At 49.4% G+C, this 15,946-nt stretch overlaps 1 protein-coding gene across 1 annotated transcript in view; it reads left to right on the top strand.

Moving 5' to 3' along the window:
- Positions 1-15,946, top strand: part of LOC147669886 (uncharacterized) — a 69,810-nt gene extending 53,864 nt beyond the window's left edge. The window contains exon 3 of the mRNA XM_086948175.1: positions 13,403-15,946. Coding sequence (XP_086804301.1) covers positions 13,403-13,543 — 141 coding nt within the window. The 3' untranslated portion in view covers positions 13,544-15,946. The remainder of the gene's footprint in view (positions 1-13,402) is intronic.

Raw genomic sequence — 15,946 nt, 5'->3', positions numbered from 1 at the left:
CAGTCTGTTGGTTTGTACCCCCCCCCCCAGTCTGTTGGTTTGTACCCACCCAGTCTGTTGGTCTGTACCCACCCAGTCTGTTGGTCTGTACCCACCCAGTCTGTTGGTCTGTACCCCCCCAGTCTGTTGGTCTGTACCCCCCCCCAGTCTGTTGGTCTGTACCCCCCCCAGTCTGTTGGTCTGTACCCCCCCCCCCCAGTCTGTTGGTCTGTACCCCCCCCCCAGTCTGTTGGTCTGTACCCCCCCCCAGTCTGTTGGTCTGTACCCCCCCCAGTCTGTTGGTCTGTACCCCCCCCCAGTCTGTTGGTCTGTACCCCCCCCCCAGTCTGTTGGTCTGTACCCCCCCCAGTCTGTTGGTCTGTACCCCCCCCCCAGTCTGTTGGTCTGTACCCCCCCCCAGTCTGTTGGTCTGTACCCCCCCCCCCCCAGTCTGTTGGTCTGTACCCCCCCCCCCCCAGTCTGTTGGTCTGTACCCCCCCCCCCAGTCTGTTGGTCTGTACCCCCCCCCCCCAGTCTGTTGGTCTGTACCCCCCCCCCAGTCTGTTGGTCTGTACCCCCCCAGTCTGTTGGTCTGTACCCCCCCCAGTCTGTTGGTCTGTACCCCCCCCAGTCTGTTGGTCTGTACCCCCCCCAGTCTGTTGGTCTGTACCCCCCCAGTCTGTTGGTCTGTACCCCCCCAGTCTGTTGGTCTGTACCCCCCCCCAGTCTGTTGGTCTGTACCCCCCCAGTCTGTTGGTCTGTACCCCCCCAGTCTGTTGGTCTGTACCCCCCCCCCAGTCTGTTGGTCTGTACCCCCCCCCCAGTCTGTTGGTCTGTACCCCCCCCAGTCTGTTGGTCTGTACCCCCCCCCCAGTCTGTTGGTCTGTACCCCCCCCCCCCAGTCTGTTGGTCTGTACCCCCCCCCCCCAGTCTGTTGGTCTGTACCCCCCCCAGTCCGTTGGTCTGTACCCCCCCACCCCAGTCTGTTGGTCTGTACCCCCCCACCCCAGTCTGTTGGTCTGTACCCCCCCACCCCAGTCTGTTGGTCTGTACCCCCCCCCCCAGTCTGTTGGTCTGTACCCCCCCCCCAGTCTGTTGGTCTGTACCCCCCCCCCAGTCTGTTGGTCTGTACCCCCCCCCAGTCTGTTGGTCTGTACCCCCCCCCCAGTCTGTTGGTCTGTACCCCCCCCCCCAGTCTGTTGGTCTGTACCCCCCCCCCCCAGTCTGTTGGTCTGTACCCCCCCCCAGTCTGTTGGTCTGTACCCCACCCCAGTCTGTTGGTCTGTACCCCCCCAGTCTGTTGGTCTGTACCCCCCCAGTCTGTTGGTCTGTACCCCCCCAGTCTGTTGGTCTGTACCCCCCCAGTCTGTTGGTCTGTACCCCCCCAGTCTGTTGGTCTGTACCCCCCCAGTCTGTTGGTCTGTACCCCCCCAGTCTGTTGGTCTGTACCCCCCCAGTCTGTTGGTCTGTACCCTCCCAGTCTGTTGGTCTGTACCCCCCCAGTCTGTTGGTCTGTACCCCCCAGTCTGTTGGTCTGTACCCCCCAGTCTGTTGGTCTGTACCCCCCCCCCCCCAGTCTGTTGGTCTGTACCCCCCCCCCCCCCCAGTCTGTTGGTCTGTACCCCCCCCCAGTCTGTTGGTCTGTACCCCCCCCCCCAGTCTGTTGGTCTGTACCCCCCCCCCAGTCTGTTGGTCTGTACCCCCCCCCCAGTCTGTTGGTCTGTACCCCCCCCCCCAGTCTGTTGGTCTGTACCCCCCCCCCAGTCTGTTGGTCTGTACCCCCCCCCCAGTCTGTTGGTCTGTACCCCCCCCGTCTGTTGGTCTGTACCCCCCCCCCCCCAGTCTGTTGGTCTGTACCCCCCCCCCCCAGTCTGTTGGTCTGTACCCCCCCCAGTCTGTTGGTCTGTACCCCCCCCCCCCAGTCTGTTGGTCTGTACCCCCCCCCCAGTCTGTTGGTCTGTACCCCCCCCCCAGTCTGTTGGTCTGTACCCCCCCCCCAGTCTGTTGGTCTGTACCCCCCCCCCAGTCTGTTGGTCTGTACCCCCCCCCCCAGTCTGTTGGTCTGTACCCCCCCCCCCCAGTCTGTTGGTCTGTACCCCCCCCCCCAGTCTGTTGGTCTGTACCCCCCCCCCAGTCTGTTGGTCTGTACCCCCCCCCCCCAGTCTGTTGGTCTGTACCCCCCCCCCCCAGTCTGTTGGTCTGTACCCCCCCCCAGTCTGTTGGTCTGTACCCCCCCCCAGTCTGTTGGTCTGTACCCCCCCCCCAGTCTGTTGGTCTGTACCCCCCCCCCCCAGTCTGTTGGTCTGTACCCCCCCCAGTCTGTTGGTCTGTACCCCACCCCCCAGTCTGTTGGTCTGTACCCCACCCCCCAGTCTGTTGGTCTGTACCCCACCCCCCAGTCTGTTGGTCTGTACCCCCCCCCCCAGTCTGTTGGTCTGTACCCCCCCCCAGTCTGTTGGTCTGTACCCCACCCCCCAGTCTGTTGGTCTGTACCCCCCCCCCAGTCTGTTGGTCTGTACCCCCCCCCCCAGTCTGTTGGTCTGTACCCCCCCCCCCAGTCTGTTGGTCTGTACCCCCCCCCCCAGTCTGTTGGTCTGTACCCCCCCCCCCCAGTCTGTTGGTCTGTACCCCCCCCCCCAGTCTGTTGGTCTGTACCCCCCCCCCCCAGTCTGTTGGTCTGTACCCCCCCCCCCCCAGTCTGTTGGTCTGTACCCCCCCCCCAGTCTGTTGGTCTGTACCCCCCCCCCCAGTCTGTTGGTCTGTACCCCCCCCCCCAGTCTGTTGGTCTGTACCCCACCCCCCAGTCTGTTGGTCTGTACCCCACCCCCCAGTCTGTTGGTCTGTACCCCACCCCCCAGTCTGTTGGTCTGTACCCCACCCCCCAGTCTGTTGGTCTGTACCCCCCCCCCCCAGTCTGTTGGTCTGTACCCCCCCCCCCAGTCTGTTGGTCTGTACCCCCCCCCCCCCAGTCTGTTGGTCTGTACCCCCCCCCAGTCTGTTGGTCTGTACCCCCCCCAGTCTGTTGGTCTGTACCCCCCCCAGTCTGTTGGTCTGTACCCCTCCCCCCTCCCCCCCCCCAGTCTGTTGATCTGTAATAATCCATTCAAAAAGAAAAACGACTTAAAGTACATGCCAAGCTTAAAAAAAAATACATATTTAACCCCTTCTGTGCTCATGACGGAGCCGCTCCGTCATGAGCCTCGGTTGAGCTGTGCTCATGACGGAGCGGTTCCGTCATGGCCCGCTCGGCGCGCCTGTGCGGTGCGTTCCATTGAGCGGGCGCGTTCGTGACGGAACCACTCCGTCACGAGCACAGCTCAACCGCGGCTCGTGACTGAGCGGCTCCGTCACGAGCATGCGAGCGCTGCTCAAACCCCCCGCCCCCGTAGCGCTGCGGCGGAATTCCCGCCGCAGCGAAGGGGTTAATCCCTGTTGAGCGGCAAAAATGATTGAAATTGGATCAAGAGTTACAAATGGTAATAAGAGCTGCATCTAGCGTCTTGTTCTTTACCGGCAAAAATTGTAACTTTTAACAAAAAAAAACCAGACAAATGGTTGTCGAGCAAGCGTTCGAACTGATAGTTGAATCCGACAATCTATGCTTCTAGTCCCGTAGTATGCAACACACCGAGCCCTGGTAAACGTTGACATACTAGCCTCCCTGCTGCATATAGTGAGTGAGTACCGTGGTGGCTAAAGAACTTCGAAAATGGCGAGGCGCAAATACCCACTTTAACTTTATTCGAGCAAGAGGGCTAGAAGTGCCTTTGAAGTGATAACCTGCAGTGAAACAGATTCAAATCAAAACCCATGGAGTTGGGGGCTGGCAATTGCTTTCCCCAAAATGGCACAGTGCCCATAAAACCATGTATTTTTGTCAATTCTCGAAAATACATTTTGGTTTGCAATTTCACATCATCCATTATTTTTTTCATGTATATTGGATCTATCATTACTTATATATTTCATTTTTCAATCCAGCAATTTCCAAGTAGATTCTCAGTATTGGATTATGAATATGAAGCTATTTGGAAGGGAACGTTGTAAAAAAAATCAAATTGTGCTCATATCTGACAATTTCTGGCTAGAGCATTAAAGTTCACTGCATTTTAATAGCTCTCCCAGGGGCACTAGGTTGCAGAAACCTCACCGGTTTAGGCAGAGAGCAGGTTACACCAGCCGAACATGTCCAAGTGTCAGACAACAAACTGATACAAGAAACATCATTATCATAGAGGAGGAAATGTCTCCACATAATTCATGAAGCTGCCATGCAGGTATGTGCCTCCTTGCACCAGTAGTAAACATCAGCAAGATTTTTGCTAAATTGAGCATGAAATATTGATCAAGTATTAGTTTTCAATATTTCGTTACTGTAATAAATTTGTCTCGAACTACCAGCTTGTCGTTTTCTAATAACGGAATAATTGTGCTATCACACAAGTTTTTGGTGTCATGACAAAACAGTATTTATGTTTTAAAATACGGGTGTTTCATTTATGCTGCTAACATGGTTAGTCCCTAAACACCTTGTCCTTTCCACCAAGTGTTGGCATGCGCTGTGGCAACACATGGAAGGACTATGATTTACATGCCCATGTATAGACATTAAATACCAAGGAAGCCATTTGACTGCCAGGAGTTTGTACCAGCAGGATGCCTGGTCGGGCACTGTCATGGCTTGCATGCCCACAATATTTCATCATCAATCGATTTGTAAGATGCCTATGGCCATTGGCATCCGAGCGCTCCGTGTAAGGGATGGTCCCTATTAACTCATCGGTAGACTCAAGAGACTACCACATCATAGTAAGTGGGATCATCATAATACAAGGCTCCACGTGGACTGATAAGACTGCCCACATTAGGGCTCTTATGCCAAGGACAGCATTATGCTAGGGCCGGGCCTGTGAACAACCCTCTGTTACAGAGCTCACATACTTGGCTCTCTGCCAGAGCACTTGGTGAACCCTCTGCAAATGGTTCTGTAAACTGTTTGGTGCTTCACACGAAGTACAGGCATGCACCCCCACGATATTCTGAAGTGTCAAGTAGAGTCTGCACTATATTAAATCATGATTATTAATGCAGATCAACTTCTGTAATACTTGTGTAATCGACAGGCTTAATCCACTGAGGTATTGTGAATATCCACTGAGCTCCTGGCATCACCTTGCATAGCTGATCTTCTAGCAGGCTCCTCTCTGAACCCATCTAGGCCACACGTCTATGAGCAAGATCTAAACAGTGCTCATGCGCATCACAATACGGCACTGAGCTCCACTGAGTCGAGGTTGCAGTCTTACGCCAAGGACTGAAGTCAGTTTTTTGCATAATGACCGGAAAACAGGCTATTTATCCTCTGTGTACTAGGCGTGGTCAAGTTGGGAACATTCTATTTTGATTGGATTGCTAAAATTCTCTCGCTCTCCCTCTCCGTCTCCTTCCCTCCTTCACCTTTTTTCCTCAACGCTCTCTCTCTCCCTCACTCTCTCCCTCTGTGTCCAGTTCTGGTCCTGCACATGGATAGGCTGGCAGTCTCCACATATATGAAGACTGTAGACCTTCTCTACTTCTTGAACCCTCAGTCCCATGATACATGAGCCTTTGCAGAAAGGGGGGGGGGGTGTTCTGCTTGTAATTCTTCACTCCAAAACCAGCTATAATTTGATGCTAGCACTTCACTTAAGTAAAGGTCTACCCTGGGTAGTTGTCAGTTTTGAGCCTTTGTGAAAGTTTCAACTCAAAAAGTTTAAGATGGGATGCTCCCATTTCCAATTGTTTTCCCTCTCCATCCATCATACCAGAATTGGCCTCTTGACTTTGCGCAAGCCTTATAATCAATAAATCGAAGGTAGTCAACGTAGAATTGGTTAGTAATGCAGCAGAGTGGAGCAGGGCCTCACTAGGAACTACCTTGAACCACAGTGTTTCACATTAGTTTTTGTACGTTTCAACATATCTTGCTCAAGGTACTCGGCCAATCGAGGGGCGTGTGGCGATGAGGTTTTCCAGGCATTTATCCAATCTCTTATTAGCAACAGACCGTTACCTATATTTAGAGCTGATATGAAATGTGCGCCTGTAGCAGCGGAATGACCCATCCACGTATAACTCATGGTTTCGGTCATTTCTGACGGCCTCGCCGTTACTGCGTGCTTAGAGCAGGTCACCAAGACTCTCAAATGTTTTACAAGCTTCATGTTACAAAATGGAGCCCAGATCAAAATGGATTCTGATCCTAGGCCTCTGTAGACCCATTCCTCAGCCGTAATTCTGTGCATCTTTCTGTTCGTTTTCATGGGTGCTTTGCTTCTCTGGGAAGCCTCTCTGCTTTCTCCCTTTACCTCTTCATGTTTGTTCCTCCTACGCTATCTCACCTTATTTGCTTCTCTCACCCCTTCTCTGCATATTCCAGTTGGAAGTGAGACCCAACACAAGCGGCCACACTCACTTAGTCAGTCCTTTTAGTATCCAATGGTACGTCTCCAAACAGTACCCTGCTGCAAGAGGCACGGCTGCTTACGATGCAGCAAACGGATTTAATCAACGATATAAAGCACACACAATCTGTAAATCCCATAAATAATTCATATCATAGGTCCGAATCTTCTGTTCAATTCAAAGGAGGTGAAACCAGCTTGTATTCTTCATTCTATAAAGATAATAGACAACACAATTTGATTCTTCATGCAGCGGAACCTGTTCAGGACTTTAAAGAAACTATACCATATGTACAACAATAAAAGTAAGAACAATAATTCGTATTTCTTTTGCATCGCAATACTTTAAAAACAAATGCATAAAAGCATTTAGTCGTGCCCACCAGTTGGTGACCTGCAGACTGTAAGAGCCAGCACTTTTCCTATAAGAAACTTTGGCTGTTGATCCTATTGCTAATAAAAGCAGAGTACCATGCTGCTTGTTTTCACATAATGTGATGTTTTCACATGAACAGAGTTTGCAAGACGTACAACAGCGTTGGATTGTGTCTTCTGTTCCCCGGTCGCGGCACCCGCTACTCGGCTGCTGCTGGACCCCGGACCCACCCACACAGCTTACACCGCTGCGGGACTGCGAGGCGATCTGCCACACCTGCAGCCTCTTCCCGCAGCGGCAACGCCCCCCCCGCCTGGTTCCCGCTTAAACTTTCGCAGCACCCGCTGCGCGGGTGCTACTCAGTGCTGGGGCTGTTGCTGACCTGACTGGGCGCCTCTCCTTCTCCCCAGGAACAGCGTTGGATTGTGTCTTCTGTTCCCCGGTCGCGGCACCCGCTCCTCGGCTGCTGCTGGACCCCGGACCCGCCCACACCACTTACACCGCTGCGGGACTGCGAGGTGATCTGCCACACCTGCAGCCTCTTCCCGCAGCGGCAACGCCCCCTCGCCTGGGAGGATAAAATCAGTGTATCCGAGACGGAGCTCGGGACGGAGCTCCGTCCGGGACGGAGCTCGGGACGGAGCTCGGGGCGAAGAGCGGGCCGTTTGAGGCCGGAAGAGACCGGGCCGGGCCCACCACCCCTGCCCGTTTATTCCATTCAAGGAACGAAGCGAACGAAACCCCTGGCAAATCGAGTTTAGTTAGAAGGTATATCACTTCCACCCTGTGGGCTCCATAGAGTTATATATACACTTTTTATTATCAGCGTTGGAAGCACACTATAGGTACAGCTGGCCAAAGTAGACTGTATTATGCCTTTAAGATCAGGCAAAGAACGTACAGTCCAAATACAAACAACTAAGGGAGTTGTTTCGGGCCCACTTGTTGCTTTTATCACCCGAGCAACAGGGATATTGGAAAAAGAAATAGCGATGGTGGAAAAAAGACTCTCCTTAGACCTTGTTAATGGTAAGCGTTCCTCCTTGGGTGGGGTGGCAACAATCACCAGTCCTGTTGCCCTTGTATCATCTAACCATGTACACTCTGGTACTACTGAGGCACTAGTTCACATAGAAGGAGAGGGGGTGGGCCCTTTAGCCTTTCCGGTTAATGTTGACCAGAGCTTGGATGATACTCAGTCAAGCGGGGGGGGGGGATGAAACTCAGAATAGCGGGGGGGATGAAACTCAGAATAGCGGGGGGATGAAACTCAGAATACCGGGGAAAACGACATTAGTTTAGAAATTCTTCATAGATCTAATAATGCTGTCTCGAATCTTCCAGTTGAGGTTGACCCCTCGGGATCAGGATTGATCTCCCGCAAGAGAAAGCAAGATTCGAGTCACCAGGGGGGGGAGAGACCATAAGCTGCCCAAACTAAATGATCCACCTTGTATTGATGCTCCCGTCCTTGAGCATCCCCCAGCTCCACAAATACCTTCGGTATTCCCTAACGTGCTATGCCCTTCCTTTATTCCCTTAGGGTCATCTAATCCCTGCCCAACATGCCTCAATAGTGACTAAGTCCTTTTGGTAAAAATGGAGGCTATGATCAAAACCCTCCTGCTCCCTGTTCTGGAGCGAACAAGGTTGATGACCTCCAAAATAGATGCTCTGGAGACTGTAGTGAGCACAAACTTGGGCCTACTACAAAAGTTAACCATCCCCAGCCCAGTGGGAGGGGTTCCTACCCAGCCAGTAAGCAAACCAAAATGTATAAACAATGCTTCCACTAGTAAAGCCACTAACCCAGTACCAACAGGGGTAGCTATCAGCAAACCGACAGCGGGGGTGAGGCCTAGAGACAATCCCAGCATTGCAGCTGTAGGCACTTTGTCACAGGCTCTTAAGAAGGTCACTGCTAAACCTAACCCAGATAGGTCCCAAGTATCCCGGTCGAATGATCGGGCAAAACCTACCCCTAGTACCTTATTACAGCCACTTCCAGGGCAAACATTTAATCACCAGATCACCAAAACCTCAATTGCGGGGAAACAAAATAAGTATACTATTCCCCGCGCTGACTTACCCCCGGAGGCCACCCAATACACTATAGTGTTAACAGGTGTTGCCCCGTTAAAAGCTGGTACCAAGGAGTCATATGGGGATTTATGCAATAAGGTGATATTCTGGTTGAATAAAAATCGTCCCTTGCCACCATCATCTCCTACTGAAATTCTCTTCGTAGGGAGAGTTGATTGGGTAGGATATGGCACCAAAGACTTGGAGGGCGATTGCATATTAATATCGTTCAAGGATCCTTGGGTGGTGGATACCATTCGAAGGGAAGCCAGGTTTGCTAGACAGGGGGACGTACAAACTTTGGGGCTTGCTTATTTCTACCCTCAAAGACATAGTAATTTTCCATTAGGCCCCACTCACATGAGACCTCCAGTTAGGAGGTACCCTAAAGCAAGAACACCTCACCCCGCAGTATCCTCTACTTTTCAACCATTTTGGGCCCCTTTCCGACCTTGAGGCTATAGACTGACTACATACACCGATTAGGAAGATTAAGTCTGTCGAGGACTGTGGGAATGTGGTAGCGTTGCCAAGTCGGGGGGGTTCCACTTCTTGTAAACTATGAAGAAGCAAGCCTGGGGGTACAAGTAACTGAGGAACATGCTGCAGCAGCTGTTGAGGATTTAATAGAGGTCATGTTGGTGGGGGAAAGTTTGGATAATGTTGACAACAAGGAGAGTAGGGTGGGAAAAGGGAGCGATTTGGCGATCCCGGCTGTATCGGTATCAATGGTTAATCACTCACCATGTATCGCAGCTCCCCCATCTGAAACACTTAATATAGTGTCCTGGAATGTTGCAGGGGTTAAGGGACGCATGCACTCTAAGGACTGGTTGGAGTTTGTTGACAAATTTGATGTTGTTTTACTACAGGAAACTTGGGCACCAGATCCAATTCATAGGGCAGGTTTTGTAAACTTTTTCAAACCAGCTATTAGGGGTAGTAAAGGGCGAGCATCGGGGGGGGGGTTGGTGATTTGGGTGAAGCAGTCATCGGGCTATCATCCAACTGAGATATTTGTAGAGAACCCGGACCTTCTGGCCATTAAACTGAGTAAGGATGGCCACCGCGACCTGTTTATTATTAATATATATGCACGTGGCTTACCTGTCGGCCGCTGCCCTGGTATCCTGGATGTATTGGATAAATACCTTGCTGGACTGGGTAGAGATAATCTTATTCTTATAGCAGGAGACTTGAATTGTACTTTTGAGCCGCTCTATGCTGCCGGGGACAGCTGGGGGTCCGCAGAGGACGCAGCTTGGAATATTCCGAATTTGATGACCAATAAAACTGTCAAAGTGACTGAGGCTGCATTGAACTGGATAGCTCTATGTTTAACCTGGGGGCTAAGGGCTGTAAATGGCCGTTCTTCATCTGACCTAGGTGCCAATTATACCTTCGACAATGGACTAAGGAAAAGTCGGATAGATTACTTCTTGTTAAAGATGGAATTCTGGCCTCTGCTGATAGACATGGAAGTGGTACCCCGTCCAGAAAGCGACCATAACCCCTTGACACTTAAGCTAAGGTTGCCGGGAATGGAAAGATTGAAGGAACCAGACACCACCCGGACAGGGGATGCAGTTATGACTAATGACCGAAGGAGGCTAACATGGTCTAGGCTAGCGGGGGATGAAACTTTACAGGAGAGCATTGAGACTGGTTTCTAACATGTTAAATGAAATACTGCTTGATGTTTCAGGGGGGGTAGGTCAGAGAGCACCATTATTGACCTTCATGAGTGTTGTTTTGATCAGCTTAAGCTTCTCCTTTCTCTACCATGTCAGAAGGGAACCGCTAAATTATTATACGCCCCCGCCAGAAATGGTATAATAAAAAGTGCAGGGAGGCCCATAGTCATCTTGTCAAAGCGGTTAAGTCTCGGAACATGTGTGCTGTTAAGGCAGCAAGGGTGCAGTATAAGAAAACTCAGTGGGAAGCTAAACGAGAGTGGGAGGATATGTACTGGTCCGATCTTTTGGATGCCTCCACTTTGAATAACCAGACTAAGTTTTGGGAACTGGTAAAATGGGGCAAGGACTCAGACTCCCGTACTCCTACAAACCATGTGCCCCCTGAAGCTTGGGTGAATCATTACTCGGCCTAATTTAGTGTTGAGAATCTTGAATCCCGCTTTACATTGGGTGAGTTGCCCTTGACACCTATTTGTGGGGAGAAACTGACATTCACAAAAACCGAGGTAGAGTTAGCTCTTGGCTTGACTGAGCGGGGGAAAGCACCAGGGATGGATTTAATACCTGCGGACTTGTTTAAAGCTAACCCCGCCCTTTGGGTACCGTACATAACCATGATCGCAAATGCAATAGCCAAAGGGGCTAGGATCCCCAAGTCGTGGAAGGGGGCGGAGATTCTCCCAATTTACAAAAAAGGCGACAGGTCCAACCCGGGCAACTATCGCCCGATTAGTCTCATTGACTCCCTCCAAAAGGTCATTGCACGTATGGTTTTGGGCAGAGTCCAAGGCTGGATTGAACTGGAGGATATCCTGTCTCCCATGCAAGCAGGCTTCAGATCGGGCACGAGCACCATCGACCAGGTGTTTAGATTCTGTCTAATCTACTGGAAGGTGGTTTTGCTCGGCGGTGGAACCATCTTTGCCGCAATTATTAATCTGAAGTCTGCTTTCGATCTAGTGCCGAGGGATAAATTGTGGTGTGTTTTGAGGGATTTAGGATTACCAATGGAACTACTTGATTTAATAGTTTAAATGCATGAGGACAACTATGCAATGGTGAGGTGGGGGCGCCAGGGACAAGTGACGGAATCCTTTCCCGTGACTCGAGGAGTCCGACAGGGGTGTGTCCTGGCGCCAACACTCTTCTTGTTATTCATTGATCAAGTAGTTAAATTCTTCGCAGACACTCCCACTGATGCCCCTTCGTTGGCAGGGACAAGGTTCCCAATGCGTATCTTTGCCGATGACACTTTACTCCTCTCTAAAACACGCAGTGGCTTACAGCGGGCTCTGGACCGCTTTGAGGAGTTGTGTCATCAATGACCTTAAGGTAAATGTGGGTAAAACCAAGTTTATGGTCCTCACTAGGAGTCATTTTGTCCGGAGCTCTGTAAGTATGAGTGGAGTCAACTTGGAACAGGTTGAGACCATGACATACTTGGGGGTTACCCTGGACCGTCGCTTGCGATGGAAAGAGCAAGTAGGTGCTCAACAGCTTAAATTTGCCCGACTAACTGGCTGCCTCTTGAGTGAGCAAAAGAGATCGATTACAAAACGGGTCACCCCAGTGTTAAAGATTTATGACACTAAGATCAATGCTGCAATCCTATATGGTGCAGATCTCTGGGGATACATGGATCTCTCAAGCCTATTCAAAATCCAGTGTAAGTTCCTACGGAACTTGGTAGGGTTACCCCAATCTTCTCCTTCTATACCCCTCTGCCAGGATCTGGGTTGCAACCCAAATAACGAGATGGCAAGATTTAGATTGGTGGCCTTTTGGAGGCGTTTATGGACCTCCCCTGACCTTATCCTCTTTGCGAAGGAACTGGCTGAAGTTAGGTCAATTGGGGGTTCCGGGAGAATCCCTTGGCTACAAACGGTAAAAACCATTCTGGTCAAAATGGGACTGGAGCAACTGTGGGTATCTCCGAGCACTAATGCCTTTCCCTCAAAACAGGAATTCAAGGCTTTGTACTGGGCCTCGGTCCGTCAATCGTTGGTGACTGCTTCCAGCTCTGTTAGTCTAACGGGAAGGTTTTTGACCATTAAGTTGGATCCCTCCCGTGAGACTTACTGGGATATTATCACCAGACCGCTGGATAAGAAACTTTACCACCAGTTTCGGGTTGGAGCCCTGCCACTGAACTCCTTTACAAAAAATGTATGACATTGTTCTGCATTCTGTCCATCAACTGTGGTTTTTGCAAGGGTTGATATCTGCCACTAAGCTGGGATTGTTAGTCTGTGTGATGTTACATGACTCTTGTTCCCTTTGGACGCTTTACTGTGTTCTCCGAGTCAGCCTACAACGGTGCAAACTGAGCCTGGTCGCTAAAAGTCTCCACTTCGAGTTGTGAGATCGGCTCTGTAGGGATGTGCTGCTTCTGTGAACAGGATAAACCCTCTGTTGTTGTTCGTTCTGCTTTTCATATCAAAGATAGGTCTTTGGGTGGTGTTCTGCTGCAGGAGGTGATGATGGGCCCTGGGGTGGTATATTTCTAGGGATCAAGCGGGGCTGTATAGTGACATTGTGGTTGTTGGGAAAAGGGTGTGTTGAGTGGTGATGATCTGCTGATGCTGTTTAGGATGGGAACCGCTCTGATGAGGTTTTGCTCTTAGTTAACAGGATGGCCCCATCTTGATCCGGATGGCCCACTTCATAATGCTATGCAGGAGGCGGTCAGTAGGGTCCCTCTGCTGATGGCAGTGACTAGAGTGGGCCCTCTGGACATATTTTAGATGTGTTTCCTGATCATGTTGGCTGCAGAAGATTATCATGAGTGGCTCATGCTTCCTGATTTTGTTTTGCTCTTCATTTAGACTACACAGAAGAAGGTAAAGAAAATTCGTAAGAAGGCAGAGACCTCCCTGGAATCTGGAGAGACCCCTGCAAGCACTGCAGCCAATGAGTATGAAGAAGACACGTCCGACGAGGAGGTAAGGATGCACTCCGATTTTTGATTGGCCATGATGCTGTTGCAGTGTCTAGCATGCGTCTGAATGGTCCTTCTTTTGGGAGTGTAGCCACATGTGCCGATGGGGTTGGACATAAAATATAAAAACTCCTTGTACTGTTTGGCTGAAGGGTGGTCAAGGTGGCTGGCAGACCTAATTAAGGGAAATTGGATAAAAAATAGTGACAAATAGCATATATGTAATCACAGTTCACCTGTAAAACACAATAGAAAATAATGGTTAATTAATTGGGTGATGCATTTACAACGACTATTGGGCGATAGGATGAAGCATTTTCAGAGCATATACTGCACACTGAAGCAAACGTAGAAAGTTCTGTTTGTTTTAAAGAAGTGGAGATCTTGGAATATTTCAAATAATGTATTTGAACAATTGCATATATGTCAGCTGTAATTGTCCTAGCACAGTTAAACAACATGGGTCTGTAGTCCAGTTCCAAAATTATCAGATTGCCGGGTTTTGTACCAGTGTCTGCAAGAGTTATATTATTGTTTATTTGTGGTTAAAAACCTAACCATATACAATTTCAAGTATGCATACACATTAATCGACTGTACAATGTCCTCCAATGAATTGAGTACAAACTATCTTTACTATTCATTGAATAACTCAACATTTTTACTGTATTTAAAATGATCTGTAATTAGAATTGGAATTAACACTTCGCTTTAGAAAAAGAGTGCAACCAACACAGTACACGATATAAATACAAGAATTATCTGATGCTTGTTCAGACTAACTAAATCCATTGGTTTTCATTTTGTTATGTTATTCGCTTCACGCGGTTTGGGGCACATTTTCAGTTATCCTTTAAGCTTCTCGTTTTGAGATCCCAGTGCTTACGGCGCATTGATGTGGTAGTCCTACTGCAAATGGTGTTTGGTTGCTCTGTTTTGTCTTCCAACACATCTTTCCGAATCCAAGCTACCTTTGGTTGAAGTATAGATGCTCTATCTTGCCATCTCTTTTCTTTCTCTTTTTCTAGTAGTCCTGCTGTGCCTGGGCCCCGCGAGTCCTAATCTTTCTAATTACACTTTTGGTGAAATAGGTGCACAAATATTTTTCCTTAATCCGTTTTAGCTTCTTTACTGTTTATGCTATCATGAAGGCCAATGAAGACTACACAGTGAGATTAAAACACTGAAGTGCTGCTAAAAGGTTTTTTAAAAAGGTTCAATATTTAAATATACGTTTACATGTTAATTTACATAAAAGAATATGATAAAATTAGAAGAACGAAAGCACTGAAACAGCCTGGGAAGCCTCTACTCTAATTGTGCTCATCTGTTACTACCTGCAAAGGTTTACTGTGGAAAAACAATCTTCAAGTTAGTCTGACAAACTGAGATGTGGCGGAATCTTGCTTGGAGTCTCTAATGGCACGAGAGGATCCAGATTTTTCAGTGCATTTACAAGGATCCTTAACAAGGGCCTAACTGTCCGTCTACCTTCTAAAGTAACCTGGCCGTCCTACTCCAAAGACCATTTGATGTGGCCCAAGCTATCTATGAGAGAGAGCAGATTATGATACACAGATCTGCGCACCGCACCAGGAAGGGTGCATCGGTATCCAGGAAAATCGGTGTTCTGTTGCCAGCGCTCCCCCTAAGAAAACAGCATTTTTGTTTTCTTGTTATTAGATGCCACTTACTGGACGCCAACATCAACAATTCAAATATTATTCTGTGTTTTATTTGTTTTTTTTCCAGCAAGCAGATGCCATTTAACGTAATGCAGTCCACACATTGTGTTTAATCTGATTATCAAGGTTAGACGCAGATTTTCAAATGAGGTGACAATCTGTAACATTTTCACTTTGTCCAATGACAAGAAATTATAAAACCGAGCTGAAACTTGCAGCTGAAAAAAATTAAAATCAGCATCATAGATTTAAGGAGAATGCAGTTCACAAGCCTTTCTCTGGCTCTCTTACTCCCACAAAACTCCTGTGGCCGCTGCACAATGAGGTCTATTCTACCCATTATACAGAGGAAAGCTGACTGATAAGATCCCCCCCATTGCTTAATTTGTGCTGGGGTGTTCCGATGCTGGGCACGGCACTTATTCTAAACACAGGTACCAATTATGGGATCACACCACTTGGTGGTGCCGTGTGTCCATTCTTCAGCTGAATTTATCAACACAGCGTTTACTTAAAAATTGTGAATCTAGCACATACGTAAAGCTAGCACTGGCATTCGGCAGCAGCGGCAGCGCTGTTAGTGGGGCCAGAGTCTACTCCTGTTAAGTGTCTAGGACCCCGGCACTAAGCACTGATCCGACCAGTATGCAACACAAGCCTCGCAATGGCTCTCTTAACCCCACAGACACTGCCTCAGCTGCTGCACAAGAAGATGTACTCTCGTCCATTACATAGAGAACAGCAGA

Source organism: Lissotriton vulgaris, unplaced genomic scaffold, assembly GCF_964263255.1.
Source record: "Lissotriton vulgaris unplaced genomic scaffold, aLisVul1.2 SCAFFOLD_1542, whole genome shotgun sequence".
Lineage (NCBI taxonomy): Eukaryota > Metazoa > Chordata > Amphibia > Caudata > Salamandridae > Lissotriton > Lissotriton vulgaris.
Note: the sequence above shows the minus strand (reverse complement) of the source record. Positions and strands in the feature narration are given on the sequence as shown.